Source organism: Eucyclogobius newberryi, unplaced genomic scaffold (assembly GCF_026437365.1).
Source record: "Eucyclogobius newberryi isolate DKJ021-1_F unplaced genomic scaffold, fEucNew1.0.hap1 SCAF_4, whole genome shotgun sequence".
Lineage (NCBI taxonomy): Eukaryota > Metazoa > Chordata > Actinopteri > Gobiiformes > Gobiidae > Eucyclogobius > Eucyclogobius newberryi.
The window spans coordinates 24,969,478-24,989,261 of record NW_027316056.1 but is presented as its reverse complement, the minus strand read 5'-3'; the positions used below and the strand labels follow the sequence as shown (position 1 = coordinate 24,989,261).

At 40.8% G+C, this 19,784-nt stretch overlaps 2 protein-coding genes across 3 annotated transcripts; one reads left to right on the top strand and one right to left on the bottom strand.

Annotated features, from left to right (window-relative positions):
* Positions 1-238: 238 nt before the first annotated feature.
* wfs1a (Wolfram syndrome 1a (wolframin)) lies at positions 239-6,918 on the bottom strand. The gene is made up of 12 exons (XM_072462232.1): positions 6,824-6,918; positions 5,922-6,282; positions 5,675-5,754; positions 5,098-5,242; positions 4,846-5,019; positions 4,479-4,556; positions 4,296-4,414; positions 3,626-3,748; positions 3,298-3,543; positions 2,897-3,175; positions 2,660-2,823; positions 239-1,609 (listed from the first exon to the last, which is right to left on the bottom strand). The coding sequence occupies exons 2-12, from the start codon at positions 6,280-6,282 to the stop codon at positions 436-438; spliced, it is 2,943 nt and encodes a 980-aa protein (XP_072318333.1). The 5' UTR covers positions 6,824-6,918; the 3' UTR covers positions 239-435.
* A 1,530-nt stretch (positions 6,919-8,448) lies between these two features.
* crmp1 (collapsin response mediator protein 1) lies at positions 8,449-18,163 on the top strand. Of its 2 annotated transcripts, none has more exons than XM_072462552.1 (14): positions 8,449-8,956; positions 10,419-10,507; positions 10,597-10,781; positions 12,086-12,250; positions 12,692-12,753; positions 12,826-12,906; positions 14,083-14,151; positions 14,223-14,343; positions 14,404-14,560; positions 15,283-15,424; positions 15,509-15,679; positions 16,164-16,343; positions 16,891-17,056; positions 17,137-18,163. In XM_072462552.1, exons 1-14 carry the CDS (start codon positions 8,618-8,620, stop codon positions 17,226-17,228), a joined length of 2,019 nt encoding a protein of 672 aa, XP_072318653.1. In that variant the 5' UTR covers positions 8,449-8,617; the 3' UTR covers positions 17,229-18,163. The 2 variants fall into 2 exon arrangements, with proteins under 2 accessions (XP_072318653.1, XP_072318654.1); XM_072462553.1 differs by lacking the exon at positions 8,449-8,956 and adding an exon at positions 9,456-9,532.
* Positions 18,164-19,784: the final 1,621 nt, after the last annotated feature.

The following is a 19,784-nucleotide window of genomic DNA, read 5'->3' as shown; positions in this document are numbered from 1 at the left end:
CATTAATAAAACTTGAGATGTGTCTAAATATCCATTTGTCTGTTTTTATTTTTAAATAATAATGAGAAATGAACTGCAAAGTTACAACAATAAGACTCAAATTCCTAAAACATCCTCACTCAGAAAATGTATAATTTAAACATCTCTGTTCAGAACAATACAAAAGCATACAATTCAAAAAACAGGAAAACAATTTATTTTAAATATATTTGTATGTGTAAAGAAAGTATATTTAATACATACATGTATGTATTTATGTTTTCTGTTTCTATTGTGCATCAGTAAGGATGCAAACAAGAAGTAATAATCACATTGCAATGGGATTTTAGGGTTTTAAATTGTCTTTGCGAAGTAATTCCTTTTTATAACAAAAAATATTGTAAACAATGACTTACCAAAACACATAATGATCTATTGGTATTAATACCTCCTTTATCAAGAGATTCTTGCAGATAGAAAAGGAGAAAAGAAAAAATCAAAAGCAAACTTCAGTGCTCTCAGTGTGGTGCGTCTCCAGTTCCTCTCAATCTTCACGTGGCGTCCTCCGACCAGCATCGAGGAGGAGCAGTCCAGACAGTGGATCGCCTTCAGCTCAAAGGCCGGGGCTTTAGAGCCCAAACCCCCACCCAGTTTGGTACTGAACTCCACTAGGTTCCCAGGGTCTAAATTTAACAAAACCTGTCTAAACTCATGACTGGCCATTAAAATTATATCTCTGGCTGGATCTTCCATTTCGGGTCGTCCCTCATCGATCATGCCCACTGTCACCTCAAAGCGGTAACTGTCAAAGCGTTTGACATGGCAGGTGTGTTTGGCCATAGCTTTTATTTCACAAAGCTCTTCTTCCTCCTGCATTTTGAGGAGTAATGGCATGGCGACAGGCCCAGAATCTGCTGGTAAACCAATTGTTATATTGACCGTATTCTTAGGTTCACATTTAGGATAGGTTTCCCCATACAGGCACCGCAGCCAGTCTCCCATGAAAACAGGCACCATGTTGATAACAGACTGAGCTCCATTGTCTGTCTCTGCCACGCGGACATGCTTAAAACGCCCAGTCCAGGTCACTCTGTGTCCACCGAGGTGGCTGCAGAAGATCTGAGTTTGGGCCATGCCTTTAGACTGCCATGATGGTGGGCCACAAGTCTCACTGTATTTGGGCCAAGTGAGAGTAGAATTGTAGGATTTCTGTCCTTCAGCATGATACAAATAAACAGAAAAAAATACAAGCACCATGGAAATGCAGAGCAGGATGAGTTTAACAGGTCCGCGGTGCGTCACAGAACTGACGACATCTAGGATCGAAGTGCTGAATCGGGTCCAGAGGCGCAGAGTGACCGGGATGGCACACACAACCAGGGTGACAATCACTTTGGTCAGCTCAAGCTCAAGAAACCACTTGGAAATTTGGATTAAAAGCATTATAGCGAGGCCAAATGCAAGAACAGGTAAGGCAAACAGGAAGAGGAAGTAGGCCACACAGGTGCGGATCAGGCCCACGGCAGATGAATGCTGGAGGAGCACCACAGAGAACTCACACCACATGAAGCACACCAGGTACGGCACCAGGAAGCAGTATGTGCCTCGGAATCCACGCAACACGGCCATTCTGCAATGCAAACCACTCATTATAGTCCACAAGCGTTCAGCTTTCCTAACTTGAGTGCTGATTCATGTTTATTTTATATTGCAGTTTACTTTGTACATTGCATTTTGGAAAACTCAAGTAAGAGTAACTGTAAGAAAAAACTGTCTGGATGTTCGTTAACACCTCATATATAATTGTAAGTCAATGTAAGGGATTATCTCAAAATGGGTTGAAGCTGAAAAGATGTAATATATTTTCCAGTGCGCGGCCCGTGCGTTGTGATCACGGCGCGCAAGGTGCGTTGTGATCACGGCGCGCAGTGGCCTGTGCGAGGGAGCACCTGCCCCGCTCCCCGCGCTGGCCACGGCGCGCCGTGGACCATGTGGATTGAGTAAACAAACATGCGCAACAGGTGACATTATTTGGAGAATTCATAACTTCTACTGATAAACATACCAAAGGATGTTGAGGGTCTAGAGGTGAGCAGTGTCCATCAAGCTACTATCGTTTTATCAACGCGTCAACATTTTATGTGAAGCCAGTCTTTCGTCTTTTGAGGGGGGGAGGGGGTCCAGAGAGAGACGAAAAAAATTACGTCTTTTCAGCTTCAACCCATTTTGAGATGATCCCTAATTTGAATGACAAATTGTTCAACGAAGTACAAAATCTGGTGTTCAAAAGATAAACCACAAAATGAGAAAAACAACATCATATCTGGAGGCTCGGTGGAAGAAACAGAAACTTTCAAATCTTTTAATTACTCTTTTGTTTCTTTCTTCAGATTCACTCACGGTGGGAACATGTTTACTCAAGTAAGAGTATTGTTACACTGTAAAATATATAACTCAAGTAGAAGTAAAGGTATGTTCAGAAAATTTGAAAATCAGAACTAATAATTTTGGTCAGCCAAGCCAACTTAAGACCTCTGAATAATTCCCAACAGATCACAACTCACCATTTGCCATTTTGAATTAACTGTTTGAACAACTAATACAATAATCACGTAGGTATAATTGTATGATAGACTGAAGGGACCAAAGAACCGTAGGAAATGAAAATAGAGTTTCTCACCTGAATATCAGAAAGAACAGATAGGCGTAGAGCAGGCAGGGCAGACTGATCTTCAACACAACAGCTTCCCCCAAAGGCACTGTGGCAAAGGTGTGTCCCAGTAATCTCAGAGCCGTCATACTCTCTGGCAAAAACTTTGTCAGGCCACATAAAAATGATGCCACCTGGATCACAGAGAGAGTTTGCTCTAAGTTACGTCAATTTGATGGTACCTATGTTTCAGAATCGTGCAAGTACCTCTATGAGCATTGCTTTCCGTGCGTACTTTGCTGCAGCCGGACTGAGGCTGTAATAACTGATCATGGTAAAGAAAATGGCCACGGTGGAAAGCTCAGAGTAAGGGATCCAGCCCCTGTCGGCAACAGGGAAGGAGAAGATGACAAAGAAGACTGATATGAGGAAATATATGTACTGTTCTAGGTTGTTCCAGCCAAAGTTGGTTTCCGCCTGCTCCACATCCAAAGCGGGATCAAAACGTGTCAGCAGAGACGTCAGGGTTTTGAAATTTTCCCACGTCTAGAAAAGAAAATGAGGCAAAGTCATTAGAAAAACAGCATCAGCCATAACATGATGACCGTAGAAAGGTAATTCCACTTTTTTCTTTTTCAAACAACGATATGGTTGGTTGTTTACCTTACCTTGCTGCTCTTAAACACGCGCAGAGTGCAGATGATCATAGCAATAAAGGACAGGTAAAAAACAAGCAGTGGGATGACAAAAGCAAAGAGGTCCACGGTGAGATTGCTGATGATGAAGAAGAAAATAAGTGCATTGACATGTTGTGTTGGGATAATGGTGCTCAGCCACTGGACACCAGCGCGGGACGCCCAGTCCACCAGGCTCTCCTTCATCTCTATAATCCCATGTAAAGGATATTGCAGCATCTACGTATTAAGTTTTGATTTAGACAAAGACATATTGATCATATTATTTTTGAGGAAGAAAATAAACAAAACAATAACATACCGCCAAGCGTGATTTCATATCCATGGCTCTTTTTATGGCCACTGTTTGGTTGGTTTGTAGCATCATTCCACCCCATGTACTTTTGTGCTTTCTCCATACTGGATGAGAAGACTCAGCTTTACACTGTAGGATTAAGAAACCCAAAACCACATTAGAGACAGGGGACATTTATGGTGGAAAGTAAGTCATTACTTACATATTACTAATCACTTTTTAATTAAAAAATAAGCTAAAATAAAACGTTTCAATGTTTTATTCCAACATTTTAAATAGAGGTAAACAACAAATGTGTTCCTTATACTGGCTCAAAGGGAATTACACCAACAATAGAAATGGGAATCACCAGCTGCTATAAGCTGCTTGTCTCTGCCTTTGAGGTGTTACCAGACAGCACAATGTCTGTGGGGTTTTTACACACACTGAACACACAACTTCTTTAAGCAGTGTCAAGACGTTTGCACTCAGAGGAAGGTCACACGCTCATCCCAAGCATTGTTGTTGGCGTTGCAAGTATCAAAGTATTTTCTCAGTAACTGTAATTTAATTACAAGTATTTTGTAATGCATTACACTATTACATTTCTTAAAATTTGTATTTACAGATACTAAGTACTTAGCAATTGAGCTATGCCCAACACTGATTATCAGTCAAAGTAAGTACACTTTTTTACCTGAGAACTTTCCGCTTTATCTGTATCCTTGTTGTCGTTTGCAGGTGTAGACTGAACAATGCCTTGTGCATACTTTTGAGTCATCTCAACAAAGTCCTCTAGGTCCACCATATCCTTATCTGAGGGTAAGCATGTATTACTATACAATTGAAAAATGCTGTAAAATGATTTCTGGACTCTTACCCTCACTGATGGCCATATTTTCTAGAACTTTTTGGGTTTGACTGGAGGTTGGTCCATCCATCTTGGTTGCAGTGCCATCTACCGGTGAGGAATGAGCACAGCACTAGTGAGTTCCAAACATAGCACGTCTGTAATGTGACACTAAAGAGATCACAGCAGCTGTAAGACCTCGAGTCACGAATGGCTATGCATCATGCACTTCAAAACCATAATATTTAAATATCAACATCACAACTAAATCTCAATAAAGCATATACTTCAGATATAAAAGGATAATATATATATATATATATATATATATATATATATATATATATATATATATATATATATATATATATATATATATATATATATATGTATATACCTGGGGCTGTATTGACCTGGCTGACATTCTCAAGCATTTCAGCCACAGCAACCTTTGATTTCCTGTCCGGGTTGAGCTTCCAGTACATCATCCTGGCCGCTTTACGCACTGCCTGCTCAAACTTACTCTCAGTCGACAACTTCCGTACATCAGGTTCATTCTCCTCAGTTATTCCTAGTACAGAGAGCAGTCACAGAATAAGATGTTACAAGAGATTTTTTTTCCCCTAAAGGCATTGACATGGTAAAATACCCCTTTTCTGTATCCAACATCGCTGCAGTATCCTGGCAGCACCTTTTCTTCCCTGTTTTGCTGCTTTAATGAGCCAGCCGACAGCTAAACTGTTGTTTTGCTCTGTTTCCTTCTCATCAGCGAGAAGAAGGTAGTGCTGACCCAGCTTGAATAGAGAAACAAAAACATCAGAAAATACTGAGATATGTTATTACAGGTGAATAAATTGGTATTTTCAATTTAGTAACTTTTTAGATTTGACAACCAGCTAACTTACAAACAACATTTGCTGTTTTATCTAAGAAACCCACCTGTAATTCTTTTTAACCACATAAATAAATCACATCATGTGCCTAGGAAATTTGACCTGTCAATATGTGTTTCGTATGTGTTGCATGTGTGGTTGTAAAAATGAAGAGAGGTGAAAATATACTTCAATTAGATGTAAATAATATGCCCGACGGAGAATGTTGTGTGTATGGGTTTGACAGCCAAGGGTCATCTTCCAGGTGGCCACAAATAGTCTCTTAACTAGACAGAGTGCAGTGATTTTTAAAACAGTACAAATAACTGTCTGTACACATGTGCGTGTTCTTACCTGAGTCTGAGCCCTGGCATCACCATCATTAGCCTTCACCTCCAGCTGCTCCAGAGTCAGATCTTCTAAAGGTTCTTCATCTGCAGAGGAAGTAAGCAACTCATGAAATGCCTGGGCTTTCTCAAGAGTTATTCAGTTATCTTATTTTACTAAATAGATCGATGTGCATGTGGTGCTACAATTAGACTTGGCAAATGACTCAGCTCCTCGGCGCAGCAATAACTGTAAAATATGACAAGGTTCTCACCAACATCGTCCTCATCCTCTTCTTCCTCAGCTTTCCTCAGTCTCTCCTGCATGATCACTTTCTTTGCCATGGAAGCAAAGGTGCGTTTCTTTGGTGGAGTTTTGTGAATTTCAGCACACGATTTGCAATCAGAAGAGATTTTAGAAGGTGGAACCTGTCCATCTGAAGAAGCACATTGTCCATCTGGTTGTGGAGAGGCCTGGCAGCCACTGGAGTTCAGTGCTTTGTCTGACTTAATGTGCTCTTGACCACTGAGGTTTGTGGGATTGGGGAGAGTGTGTGCAGATGAGGGCGGGGCAGGGCTGTCCAGGACAGGGCACAACCCCTGACTGCTCACACTTGGTGTTGGAGTCAGGTCCATCTGCCACACAAAATAGATAGATAGATAGATAGATATAGATGGATAGCATAAGATAAGATAAGATAAGATATTCCTTTATTGTCCCACATGGGGAAATTTCATTGGTGCAACGCAGGTAGATACAGAGGTAGATACAGAAGAACAGATCACTTATAGGAAGTCTGAAAAACACTTTCAGTAGAAGATCTCCTATAAATAAATAAAAACTCCCATAGACAAATAAATAAATAAATACCATTGCATGTGATCACGACAGTAATTGCACATGAATATGTGTCACGACAGCACATAGATTGCACATGAATTTCACAGTAATTACACATGAATTGCACATGAATTCCAACAGCAATTGCACATAACATAAATATGCAGATTTGTCTGAGATGAGAAAGGCTTTGGGATTATTAATAATACGCATAAAACATCGTAAAAATTCAGCCTATAAGAATAGATCAACCACTTTGTACAACTTTTTACCCGATAAAAGTAGATCAGATTATTCCTCTGAATGTGTTCAATGAATAAACAATCACTACATTACCTTAAATGGTGATCCTCTCGGTTCTCTTTCTAAAGTTAAAAGGTTGCTGTATAACTCCTGTAGGACTCTGTGAGGTTCCACGAAACCAAAGACTCCGTGTGTGACTGCGCTGGACACTCAAGTCATGTGCGTATAAAAAGAACAACTTCAGGTCCCGCCCCCTTCCCTAATAGGCTAAGGTAAATGTCCATCAAGTGGCCTGCTGCTTTGCTATTGGCTGTGAAGGTGAACTGTGACTGTGACAGAAATTCACCACAGGAAATATACGAAATAAAATAATAAAGTTATCAAAACTTTTCAATATATGTTTTTTTTGGGAGCCCACAATAGTTTACACAATGTAATACTAATCATACATTTGTTATGCTCAAATGCAGTTGTACAATAATAATTAACTATAGTAATTTTTCCATCCTTTGTAATTGAAAATAAAACAAACAGGCATTTGAATGCATTTTTTCCTGTAGTGTGAAGGACTTAAATGGCCTTGTGTATGAAATGTGCTCTATAAATAAACTTTCCTTGCCTTGAGAGACTCAGAATGAAACTTTTCTGTCAAACTTCATTTTCTTTTAAAACTATTCTTCTCCCCAATCCAAGCCACATCCTTCCATCCCCAGAAGTCTTAAATTCATCTTCAGAGTTCATTACAGAAAACAACAATGATACCAATAACAGTAATAATAGACATAAAAATAATTTACAGCAACAGCAGGTGGAAATGAGATGATATGTTCTGGGTTTTTTAAGATGACATCCCATATTATCTTAAATATTTTTGGTTTACCTTCAGACCCGCATTTAATTTTTTTCTGCGGTGCAATAAGAGTGTAATTCATTCCACCAGTGTTGCTTTGTAGAAGGTACAATCTGTTTTCTAGCGAATTAAGCAAAAAAAAAAAAAGGCCCACATCATAGAAGAGGTTGGTTGTTCGTCAAGGGATAGGACTGGAAGCGCTACATCTAAATCCTATATATTTTCTCAGGATGTCAAGGCTTCCTTTGGTGCTGTGAAATACAGGTTAATCATTTAGCAATTTTGCAATCGAATACAATATTTCATAATCTAGGCTAGTTTTATCTCTTTGCAAAGCAGTTTTAAAGCCTAATTCAAATTTGTACAAAACATGGGAGCTCTCCAACTGCACAGGTGCTGAATGTGTTTTATTTTTATTCTAAACCCTGTCGTAGTGGTTATATATATATATTGTTGTTGTTCTCCATCTAGTGGATCACTAAGCACGGACAAAATGCATGATTCATGTCTTTGTTCCTGTTGTGTGAAGCACTTTGAATTACCTTGTGTACGAATTGTGCTCTACAAATAAACTTGCCTTGTTGTTGTCTTTGTTGTTGTTGTAGTTTAAAAAAATCAATATTAAATCAATATTTTGACCAAGTGCTTCTCAAATTCCACGTAGGCGTATCAGGTAGACCTTTCACTTTCAGGTCTTTGGGAAGAGCTGGCTAGTGTTTGATGCTCAGCTCTGAGCTCCAGATGTGGGGGTTTAATCTAATCCTCTGATGCTCCGGCCAACTGACTGAGCACACACAGAGTATCTGCTTTTTTGCGCGTTGAATGTTAAAAATTTAAGGCAGCTTCTCCTTTAAATCTCATTGCGTGCATTAACGTGCAAGAGGACAAGATTTCAGAGCAGCTATTGCTCACAGCAACGTTTTAGATCGAGTAAGAGACAAGCTGAGCTGCTGCGACCCGTTTCGCGGAGAAAAGATCAAAGCATCCTGTTGTCTCAGGCTGGGAGGACTGGATCCACCGACAACACTACACGAGCCATGTCGGACTGCAGGAGAGAGTGGAACCGCGAGGACGAGCTGCCGGTGTACCTGGCTGGCCCCATCAACACCGGGCCAAAGCAGCGGAAGAGCTATGGCATGTTCGGCTCCGTCGAGGGCGCGTTTGACAGCAAGACCATAGACTTTGACGACTGTGCAGTTGGGAGAAGGGGGAGCCGCACCCCGAGGAGCGGCAGCAGGGAGAGGCTCCTGGACACCGGAGAGCCCGATGGAAAGACCCCCGCTAACGGCCCGGAGGCCCCACCGAGCAACAAGGTGGAGAACGAAGATGCCACCGGAGTAAAAGCTGCAACGAACAATAATAGTTTACTTGGAGAGGTAGGTTTGAAAGGCGAGCACTGGCTAATGACATTATAGATAGAAAACAAGGGCTAAGCTCTCTAAACCTTCTATTTGAGATACATCTTTGTTTGTTGATTACTGCATTGGTCTTCATCTGTGATTGTGCAGTTGTTAAACACATTATAATCTATAGAGTATATGATCATGTGGAACTGTCCCTTTTACTTGGTGCTGAAACCACGCAGCTCAGAGCGCGTTGCTTGTTTGTGTTTTGACATAGGCCTCCACTACATCATTGCATCTCTCTGAGCTCTGTGTTTGTTATGGGGGGTACACGGACATGGTACACGGACAGTCTTTCCTGTCCGTGTACCATACCACGTGCACGTGCTTACACACAGAGCTGTCATCCGCGCGCTCCTGTCATACCTCTGCGCTCACACTCAGAACACCACTTTTCCCCAGCTTTGAGCTCAAATCGAAATCCAATAAGCGGCATTTGGGGGACAAAGGGGTTCAGGCATCACAGCGTCACAATGTCAGAGGCTGGAGCCCCAACACGGTGGGATGTCGGGAAGCATTTGACAGGAGAACTGCATCCCCCAGCAAACGGTAAGAGAGCCGGTTAGCCTGGTTAGCTGACGTCCCACAAATCCCGACACAAGGGATTAAATTCTTAGCGTGAAGAGTGGAGGCAAAGAGCAGAAGGCTTCTTGTGTTGACAAAGAGGCCACACATCTCCGGGCTACGTCTGTCTCTGTGATTGAGCTTTCATTCAGCGTCACCGCCGGTCAACGAGATTTTTTTAATTTGATGTCGCAATGAAACGAGGAGTAGTGCATGAAACACAACAATGTGATAAGGTATATGACATAGAAAAAGAGAAGTGGAGCTGTTGAAGTTAACTGCTTTGCACTAATACATTGTGCTGGATGCGTTTAGGAGATTCCACAATAAAAGCAATTGCAATTCACATAATATAACAGACATACACAAATGAAGCAGTGATACAATGAATGGGAGTGGTAATGAATGAAACCTACCTAAAGAATTAATCCAGCTGCCATCTTCTAAAACAGAAGTTTCCAAAGCAGGGGTTAGGACCTCTTGATAATATTGAAATACTGAAAACAGTGAGTTTTAATGAAATTGGGTCAGATAACATAATCAATGTTTAAAATATATACAAATTAACCTAATTTTCAAGATTTACAACAGGAAATGTTCAGAGAAATCTATCTAATTCTACTTTGGGGGTCCCGAATTGGTTGTATCATTATTTTGGGGGTCCCGGCCTGAAAAGTTTAGAAACTCCTTTTCTAAAACCATGAATGGTCTCAAGTTGCCATGGAAACATGACATTTACAGTTAGTAAGTCCACAGTGATGGAGAGGGTTTAGAAACTCACATTTCCATGTGTGATAGGTTTAACTGAAATATGTTTTTTTTCACTTATAATTTCACTACAGTTTTCTCCTTTTATTCTTCTGAACTTCAGGGGGAAAAGCTCCTAATCAAAGGCGGCCGTGTGGTAAATGATGACCAGTCCATGTTTGTGGATGTCTACGTTGAAAATGGTGTAATCAAGTGAGTATTTGCAATTTTTGTTCCTTACTATTTACATCTACTATTAATTCAAGTCCATTAAATGTGCTTTTTGTGTCTAAATGTTATAGGGAGGTAGGAGAGAACCTGTTCGTCCCAGGAAATGTAAAGGTGATCGAGGCTAACGGCCGCATGGTGATACCGGGTGGAATCGATGTCAACACCTGCTTCATGAAGCCATTCCTGGACACATATCCTGTGGATGATTTTCTGCAGGGGACCCAGGCTGCACTGAGTGGTGGCACCACTATGATCAGTAAGTGTGATTATATCAAAGGCAATAACGTATTAACTTACTGTATCTCCTTGTTACTGAAACACTGTGCGTATTTCAAAAGAAAATCAAACAGCAAATGAGGAGGAGATCATTTATTGAGGAGTTGTGACCAAAAGGCAGGTACAGAGTAAAACAATATAAAAACTCACAATCTTCAGTATTTTCTGAAGTTATGTATCCAGCTTTAAAATTGACAAAAAATATATATATATAATTAAATTTGACAATGAGAAAGGAAGCACCCAGCACAATAATAGCATGGTAATGCTAACCATGTTTTGTGGTAATGTAAAGACTGCTATCAGTTATAAGCAATCAAACACTTGCAGTTACCGTGTTAACTGCTTCTTATTCCCACATATTACTGTTATTCACCCCATAAGACCAGACCAATAAAATAATGGGCAGATAAAGGTATTTACAGGCTTTATTAGATAGAAGAGTTGTAGAGTGAAATGGGGTGAGAGAGGATGTGTAGACATTCAGCAATTGTTGACGACTGGACTTGAACCCACGACTCCTCAGTGGAATCACTGCGGGGGCAATCTAAGCACACTGAGCACCTGAAGTAAAAATGAGTAGTATTACTCAAAGACAGGTCTCCAGACACCAGAGCCAGCGTAAAGGGAGAGTCAGGTGAACTCTGGAGACACAACACAATCAAAGTTTAGACTATGTTATGTCTAATTCAGAATTAACTAAAAATAAAACATTAAAAAGATAAAGACTTACCTTAAAATAAAAAGTTTCTCCAAGTAAGAGTCAGGTTGGTGGAGATGCAGCCCGCTCATAATAAGGATAATACATTTTATACATTTGCTGGTGCAAACTGCATGACCCAGTTTCAGTTTGCTATTTGGCTAAAAGTTATGAACTAGAAGCTCATGGCAGCCCATACTGGATTGTGACATATCAGAATGACGACAGGGGATGCTGGCACACTCATCCATTTGCTAAATTCCTATGAACATTGTTCAATCTGCTTTACACTGTCGCCCTTCGAGGCAACGGCTGTTATGAAAGCAAATTGAATTGACTTGAATGATTGTAGTGCAAAAACTATGCTCCAGGGGGTTGAAGATATTCAATTGTATACAACAGTTTTTGGAGCAAAATGTTTATATTAAGGAGATACTCGGTGTGATGAATATATCAAATACGGTATCCTTAAGTGTTTCAAATGTACTTAACCCTCTCCATCCGCATCAATCTTGCCGTCATGTTCAGCTGAATGTGCGTTTACATTGTAGGTATTTCTTGACGGGCTGTGGTTTACTTTTCAGTTGACCATGTGACTCCACAGCCTGATGAGAGTTTGCTGGGGGCGTTTGAGCGCTGGCAGGAAGCGGCAGATAAGACTGCGTGCTGCGATTACTCCCTGCACGTCGACATCCCGCACTGGCACGAAACAGTCAAGGATGAGCTGGAGCTGCTGGTGCAAGACAAAGGTACATTTAATTCTTCCCAAGCTAAAGTTTGTCCATGATTCTTGGAGTATTTTGGACCAGTACTACAGAGCATTTGGGACGGATTTAGAAATTATTTGGCAGAAACTGTTCTGAATCCTCTTACACCAGAAGCCTAGTTGAGACCTTTTGTTTCGTAACAGTGCTGTCATGGTGGCTGGCTGTAAAATAAGGTTGTAATCTATTCTAAGTCAGAGATCACTTCATTTGTGGGCCAACTTTGAAAAAACAGAACCAGAATCATGTGCCCAGTTTTCCTCTCTTCACTATTTCAGTTGGATGCTTTATAATGTACAGTATATAATGTATTTCTGTGCTAATAGGCTGTGGTCAAGCAATTTAAAGTTGTTCAACGTTACTTGCTGTATGTCGTATGTGAAGATTTGGGGACAGCATGGTTTTGATCAAAGCGGTCTGTTGTAGGGGTCAACTCCTTCCAAGTGTGCATGGCCTATAAGGATGTGTTCCAGATGACAGACTCAGAGGTAAGTCATTGCGAAATCACGACATTATACCGTATGCATCCGTGTTTCTGACATTTTTTCCTCCTCGTTTAGTTGTATCACGCTTTCTCCTTTCTGAAGAAAATGGGTGCTGTGGTTCTAGTGCACGCAGAAAATGGAGACCTGATTGCACAGGTGAATTTCATTTAAATATATATATTCTAAAATTGAATTGTCCGCAGCTGGAACATCCTGTTTAGCATGCAGGGATTAGTATAGTTACATGACCTATTCCCACATGTACCCATACAATCCACTTATGAAAGGATTGTATTAGGTGGGGAAATTCTACTAAAACAATCTTGTAATAATAGAAATGGAAATGGGGAGTGCTGCACTGGATCAGGGTCTCATTTGGGACATTTTACGTGGAATTCTAACTGAAAGTGTATATATGGACAAAAAACACAAACACCTAGAAACCTATAACCTCCCCAAACAGATGGCCCGCACCCTCATCTCTAAAAGCTCCAGTGTGCAAAGTTGTCTTTTCTATAGATTAGAAACTTAAATATCACAAAAATTTTTGTACATGCTTTATCAACACGACCCATGATGCTGTAAAGCTACTACAAAGGTGTTCTTCAGACCAGTCCGACTTGATACCTTGAAGAAGATTTAAAACCCTAATTTATTCTTGAATAAGTTTTGCTTCCTTCTCTTGGAACTTTTGTGATAATCTGTTTTCCTGATGGCCCAGGCGCAAGGAAAAACAAATGGTTCTGCAGCTGCTGAAGATGACAGGTTTATCCGAGGGCACAGTTATTAGACTAATGCTGATGATGAAGCATGGCTGCGCTCAGTGGTAAAGGTGAAGGTGCGAGCAACGCTGACAGCTTTGATGAAGGGAGGTAGCGGTCACTGTGAAATAATGATCCCGATTAAGGTGACAATTACTCTGAAGCCTATGATCTATGCGTAGATAAATGAGGCCAATAGAATTTAATGAGAGCAAGTGAATTACAATGATGCGCTGCTTAATCAGAAAATTCAGAGAGCAGGAGCGTAATGAAAAACCGTTAGCATCTGAGGCTGAGGGCAAACAAAGGAGACATGAGAGTGGTCCGGGCTCATTCACAAATAACACCAGAATGTGCACTTTAAAAATGAAATAATAGATGTTTATCATAGAGACATCCAGCTGTTTAGGAGTTGATTTATTTAGATAATTGATACATCAGTGGGAGCAGTGTTGAACTTTGAACTTTTGAGTTGCCATGGGCTGATTAAGTTAAGCCGACCCTTATAAACTTGAACAAAAAGACAAAAACAAATTAATTAATGTGGATCAATAATTTTATATAATTACAGGAGCAAAGCAAAATTCTTGGCATGGGGATCACTGGTCCTGAAGGGCACCCTCTGAGCCGCCCTGAAGAGGTAATACATGATTAAAAAAAGATAATTTGAGCTAAATGTAAGGTTTCTAACATCTTTGTAATCATGTATAGGTGGAGGCTGAAGCAGCGTTTCGTGCCATCACCCTGGGCAATCGGGTGAACTGTCCCGTTTACATCACTAAAGTCATGAGCAAGAGTGCAGCAGACACCATCACACAAGCCAGGAGAAAAGGTCCTGGAGTTTACAGCTGTTTAGTTTGATGAGTGATTTTTACGGTCCATTTCTCTCTAGGTTCTGTGGTGTTTGGGGAGCCAATCACAGCTGGCCTTGCCACTGATGGGTCTCACTACTGGAGCAAGAACTGGGCAAAGGCAGCAGCATATGTCACCTCTCCCCCTCTGAGTCCAGATCCAACCACTCCAGATCACCTGAGCTCACTGCTGGCCTGGTAATTCCTTGATGCCCAAAACACGATCATTTCAGTCAAACTTTACTTTCACAGGTGAAGTGAGAGAACCTGCAGACTTACTCACATGTACTTAACACCCTGCTACTCACTTTTGACTGTCCTCAATTCCATAAATAGCTCCAGAACTACGATCCTTCATCATCTGTTGCCTTGGATACCACGTTCCTCCTCTTGTACTCCTTTCTCGTCGCCTCCGCTTCTGCCCTAAGCTCCTGTCTCTCCTTTCACTCCTGTATAATGATAATAAACGCATTTTAGCTACATTTAAGCCACAAACACAAAACACTTGAAGTTCTTACACAAATTGAATTCACAGACTAATTGGTTGGTGCTTGGTAATAAAGTGTGACCATGATGAACCGTACTCTGTCTTGGTCATAATTAGATAAAGTCTGCAGAGGCCTTTTCATAAAACATTCCTGTACTTTGTGGTTTTGTTAATGCTTCAAAGACTGTGCTGCTGTGGTGTTGCACCACTTTGCCTCAGCTGCTGGTTTGTTTGCCTAAGGCCATGACAAGACTTGCACTTTTAATGCACATGCTCTTTAGGGACACCCAGTGGCTAAAACAGAGAAGCACCACTTTAAGTAAGATCTGCAATCACACTCCATTCACTCGAAATGACTCACCTCATAACTTTTACGATTGTCAATCTCAGTACTTTTGACATCGTTTGGAATCCAACTTTTTTTGTCAACCAGCGGTGACCTACAAGTTGTGGGCAGTGCGCACTGTGCATACAGCATGGCCCAAAAGGCCATTGGTAAAGAAAACTTCACAATGATACCAGAAGGAACCAATGGAGTGGAAGAGAGGATGGGTTTTGTGTGGGACAAGGCAGTGGTGAGTGTGGAGATTTAAAGCAAATTGTTCAGCATCTCTGCCCTTTTCTTCTTTTACACATTTACACACACGGATGCCTTTCAGGCAATTGGAAAAATGGATGAAAACCAATTTGTGGCTGTCACTTCTACTAATGCTGCAAAAATCTTCAACCTGTACCCACGGAAAGGTCGGATTGCAGTGGGCTCTGATGCTGACATTGTCATCTGGGACCCTGACCTCATCAAGACAATCACTGCCAAAGACCAGCAGTCGGTGAGCGCTTGATAAAATGCTACAGTATATTAAAAATGAATACATATGCAGAAACCTGACTGAGGGAAAATGTTAATGTACATAGATTTTTGCTGCATAAAGTATAAACTTTTTTTATTTTTTATTTATAAGTTCAATTCCAAGAAATTCAGCATATTACAGTAGTTAATATATTCACTCCGCAGCAGCACTCTCATGCCATAAACCAGCCTGGTGCAGCTTTGAGGGATTATACCCCTCTACCCCCCCACCTTCTCGGTCCCATCTCCCAAAATCACTGTCACTGTTCTGCCCGCCCTTCTTCACCCCCATTTTCTTAACTGCCGCATCTCCTTCCTCAAAGCCGTTTGATGCAGGGACCCTAGACACTACGTGCTACTAGCGTTGTAAATGGTGTTCGGGGATGATAAAGCACTTTGTCTTTGCTCTCAATAATTCCCATTTAACATTTCTTCTGTCTGTGCTGCTTATCTGCTCTTAACAGGCCTCCGAGTACAACATCTTTGAGGGTATGGAGTGCCGCGGGGGGCCGGCACTGGTCGTGTGTCAAGGTCGGGTGGTGTATGAGGACGGAAAACTACAGGCTCAGCAGGGCAGCGGGCGATTCATTCCACGCAAACCTTTCCCTGATCTGGCTTACCAGCGCATAAAGTTCAGAAACCAGGTAAAGTGAAAGAATGGGAGGATGCTTGTGGGCTTAAAGGGGACACATTATTCAAGATCAACTTTAAGCTTTTATCTTGAGTTTTTAACCTTGTTACAACAGCGTTTCCTCATCATTAGTGTACTCAAAGTAGTGTTTGGATTGATTTATGCATGTTTGAGTGTTGAGTGATGCTCAAGCGATCAGAAAAGTTTTCATCTACCCCCTCCCAGATCCCTGTAGTTGTGGTTATTTGAAGAATCACCACTCTGGGTGATTTGTAGGATTTTAAAATGTCACACAGCTGCTTCTAAAAAATAAAAGCGCAGACAATTCGTTGCTTGTTATGGCGAAATGTCACAATGAAGAGGCATCAGCTCTGCAGTTGCTGCATGGGCCTGATACTTTTACTGAGCTGGTTTAGGTCGATTTTGTGGTTTACAATTGTTAAAATGTAAAGTAATTTCATAGTTAGTTTATAGTTTGATTTTAAGTACCTGGAAAAAGCATACAAAGTCTCCTTTAACACAATAATAATATTATGTTTTGATATTCCGTTTTTCTGTAGGTGACAAACCAGCAGGGCGTCACTCGTGGGATGTATGATGGCCCGGTCTATGAAGTGCCACCCATGCCCAAATATATAACTCCAGCTCCTTCTGCCAAAACATCGCCAACTACCAACCAACCCCCGCCTGTACGCAACCTTCACCAGTCTAACTTCAGCCTGTCAGGTATGGAGTACTATTACTAACAACAACTACTACTAATAGCACTGCCATTTCATTAAAATGTTCAAATCTGTTCCTTGCAGGGGCTCAGTCTGATGACTATGTCCCAAGAAGGTCTGGCCACCGCATTGTAGCACCCCCTGGTGGCCGCTCCAACATCACCAACCTTGGCTGAATGAGTCACAAATGATTTTAGCCTCTCTTTTAGTGTATGTGAGTGTAAGCATATGACTATCTTTGCGAGGATAGCGGCTACGGCTGAAAACCTTGCACTTTGTGTAAAAGTAATCTTTTGCTTTTTAGAACATTAAGTTTATATACCTTTGCCTTGTGTTCACGGTCACTGAGGAGCAGCACACTTCAAACCTGTTCACGCTGTGTGTAATTTACAATCATTTAAGAATAAGCTAGCTCTCTCGCACTGAATCACACAGTATTATTGATATTATATTATAGTAACAACAAATAAGTTGTTTAGCTTTGAGCATGACTTCTGATGCTTCCACAATGACTATCTCACTCTCACTGTAGTCAGCTTTATAACATGGTGCTCTTTTTAATCCAAAGTTGTTTTTAAAGCAAATTTGGCTCACGTTTTGCATGAACATAGCACTTCTTGTTGATATAGAGAAACACTAGAGACCGGGCGGGCATATTGGTATTCAATAAACATACTGTTGTATTCTCTATCTGCTTCAACACATTATACACGCTATACCTTTTCTTTAGGTGCGGAATATATTTATTCCTACACAACTGTGAAGGTTAATAAGCAATACAACTCTTTTTGTCTCACCACAAACATTATGCAAATCTGTTCATACGTTTCCTCAGTTCAAACAAGTAAACTTATTTATCCAGTAAGATGGATTTCTAAATGTTTGTTCCTGCATCATATTTCCACATACTGTGTCTGTGTTGTCTGACAGGAGCAGATGTGCTTATAGATACTTCAAACACTGACATGCCATAATTTGCTTGTCCAAAAAACAATCACGCCGCAGTTTTATTCTTATTTTATTGTCTTGTTCGGTACATGTAGTGTTTTATGACACTTGTCTGGTGATTCAAGTGGATTCACAAGCAATCAATAAAGATACGCCTCTTGTATACCTTCATGTGTTGTATCAATTTTCAGCTGCAGCAGTGGCGCATGAGGAACTGCCGCGTTGCTCAATGGTCGTAAAGTTGCTGGTTCCATTCCAGACACACCTTGCCTCCAATGTCTGTGGCAGAAAGTGATAATGAATGTTGTTGGGATGTAGTGTTTGCTGATCAGAGAAGCCACTGACTGGCATTGGCTGCGTATAAGTACACACTGCAGCAAAAGGCTTAAAAATAAAAATTATAAATCAGGCTTATTTTTTTGTTGTTGTAGATGTGTAGTGTTTACGTCAATTGAAGTAGTCAATCAAAACTGTTTCTGCCTAATTAAGCCTGTGACAAAGATGACTAATGACTATCAACTTGTTAGGGGCCCTGAAAGACTGAGTGTCATTAGCTGTAGGATCACACGTGTGCAAAGTCCCGGTGGAGTGTTTACTTCCATCCAAGCCTCTGAGAAAAGAGCCAATTCACTGCAGCTAGTAAACATTTGTCTTCTGGCACGGACAGCCTTTTCCTGCTCCAGAGAGATTCCTCTTAGGAAAACTGTTCGACTTTGTTCAAAATTTAATTTATGCTGCCTATTCAGGATAACATTTGTCTTTCAGCGGAGACAGGTTGATTAACTTCATTGAAATTCAACTTTAAAACGTCTGTGCGCACTGATTTACTTTTAAACATTTTTGAGCTTCATGCATTGTTTATTTACTATTTTCAATGTATTTATGAATAATAACATAAGCATAAATACATGTAAAATAATAGTTTGCGGTCACGGTCCAGAATCTAATGATGTCATAATTTTCAGAGGGTGGCCAAGGGAGTATGTAACTCTATTGGAGATTTACTGTTTTGAACCCTCTCATTATTTGTTTGGAATGTGCTCCGTAAACTTGTCATATTAATCTTATGATTTAAAGACATTTTAATGGACAAAAATCCTGCCTTTAGAGTTAAAAAATGGCACCACTTTCAGAGGCAATTGTTTTGTTTATGCTGACAGAGAAGACGTTCTGTTTCATGTGGATAGGCCCAGTAATTACAGAGATATGAACCATAAGCCAGGTCAACAAATCTGCCGTCTGACACAAAAACAGTGAATTCCACTATAGAAAACTCACTCCTGTTCAATTATAGGCATTTGAATATGTTGTGATGTCACCTCAACACATTATTATTATTATCATTCCCAATGTGTGCTTTCAATAACTGCTCCATGTTTAGACAGGAACAGAAATGTGTTTACATTAAACTCTTCTTGGTATTTATGGTAAACAACTGACTCTAGCGTCTTTCAAATAAAGCGACCGTACCTGTTCCTGGCTCACAGACCTGCCTGTGTCAGTGCCATCTGTTCAGGGACGGCCACAGAGCAGTAATGCCCGGAGCTCCCCAGACTCACCCGGAGCCTGTGAGACACCATTTGTGCACCTCTGAAGTGTAAAGCAGAACATATGAGGATTATGTTTAAAAAGGATGTGTTTCTGTGAGGACCAAGGGCTAAACAGGTGCTAACACAGAGGTGGCTGATGCTCGGAGCTATTGCACAATGAGTGAAGCAGCTGTGCTCTCCCACGGATACAAAGACCCTCTGAATATATGTATCTGTGTCCAACTATCTTTGTTG

Bases quoted from the DNA above. Each gene is read 5' to 3' on its own strand.
- wfs1a (XM_072462232.1), bottom strand. From the start codon at position 6,282: ATGGACCTGACTCCAACACCAAGTGTGAGCAGTCAGGGGTTGTGCCCT. The intron at 5,020-5,097 runs GTATTTTACCAT...TCTCTGTACTAG, and splicing joins ATGTTGGATACAGAAAAGGG to GAATAACTGAGGAGAATGAA. The intron at 3,176-3,297 runs GTAAGGTAAACA...TTTCTTTTCTAG, and splicing joins GCGTGTTTAAGAGCAGCAAG to ACGTGGGAAAATTTCAAAAC.
- crmp1 (XM_072462552.1), top strand. From the start codon at position 8,618: ATGTCGGACTGCAGGAGAGAGTGGAACCGCGAGGACGAGCTGCCGGTG. The intron at 10,508-10,596 runs GTGAGTATTTGC...TAAATGTTATAG, and splicing joins GTTGAAAATGGTGTAATCAA to GGAGGTAGGAGAGAACCTGT. The intron at 14,152-14,222 runs GTAATACATGAT...AATCATGTATAG, and splicing joins CTCTGAGCCGCCCTGAAGAG to GTGGAGGCTGAAGCAGCGTT.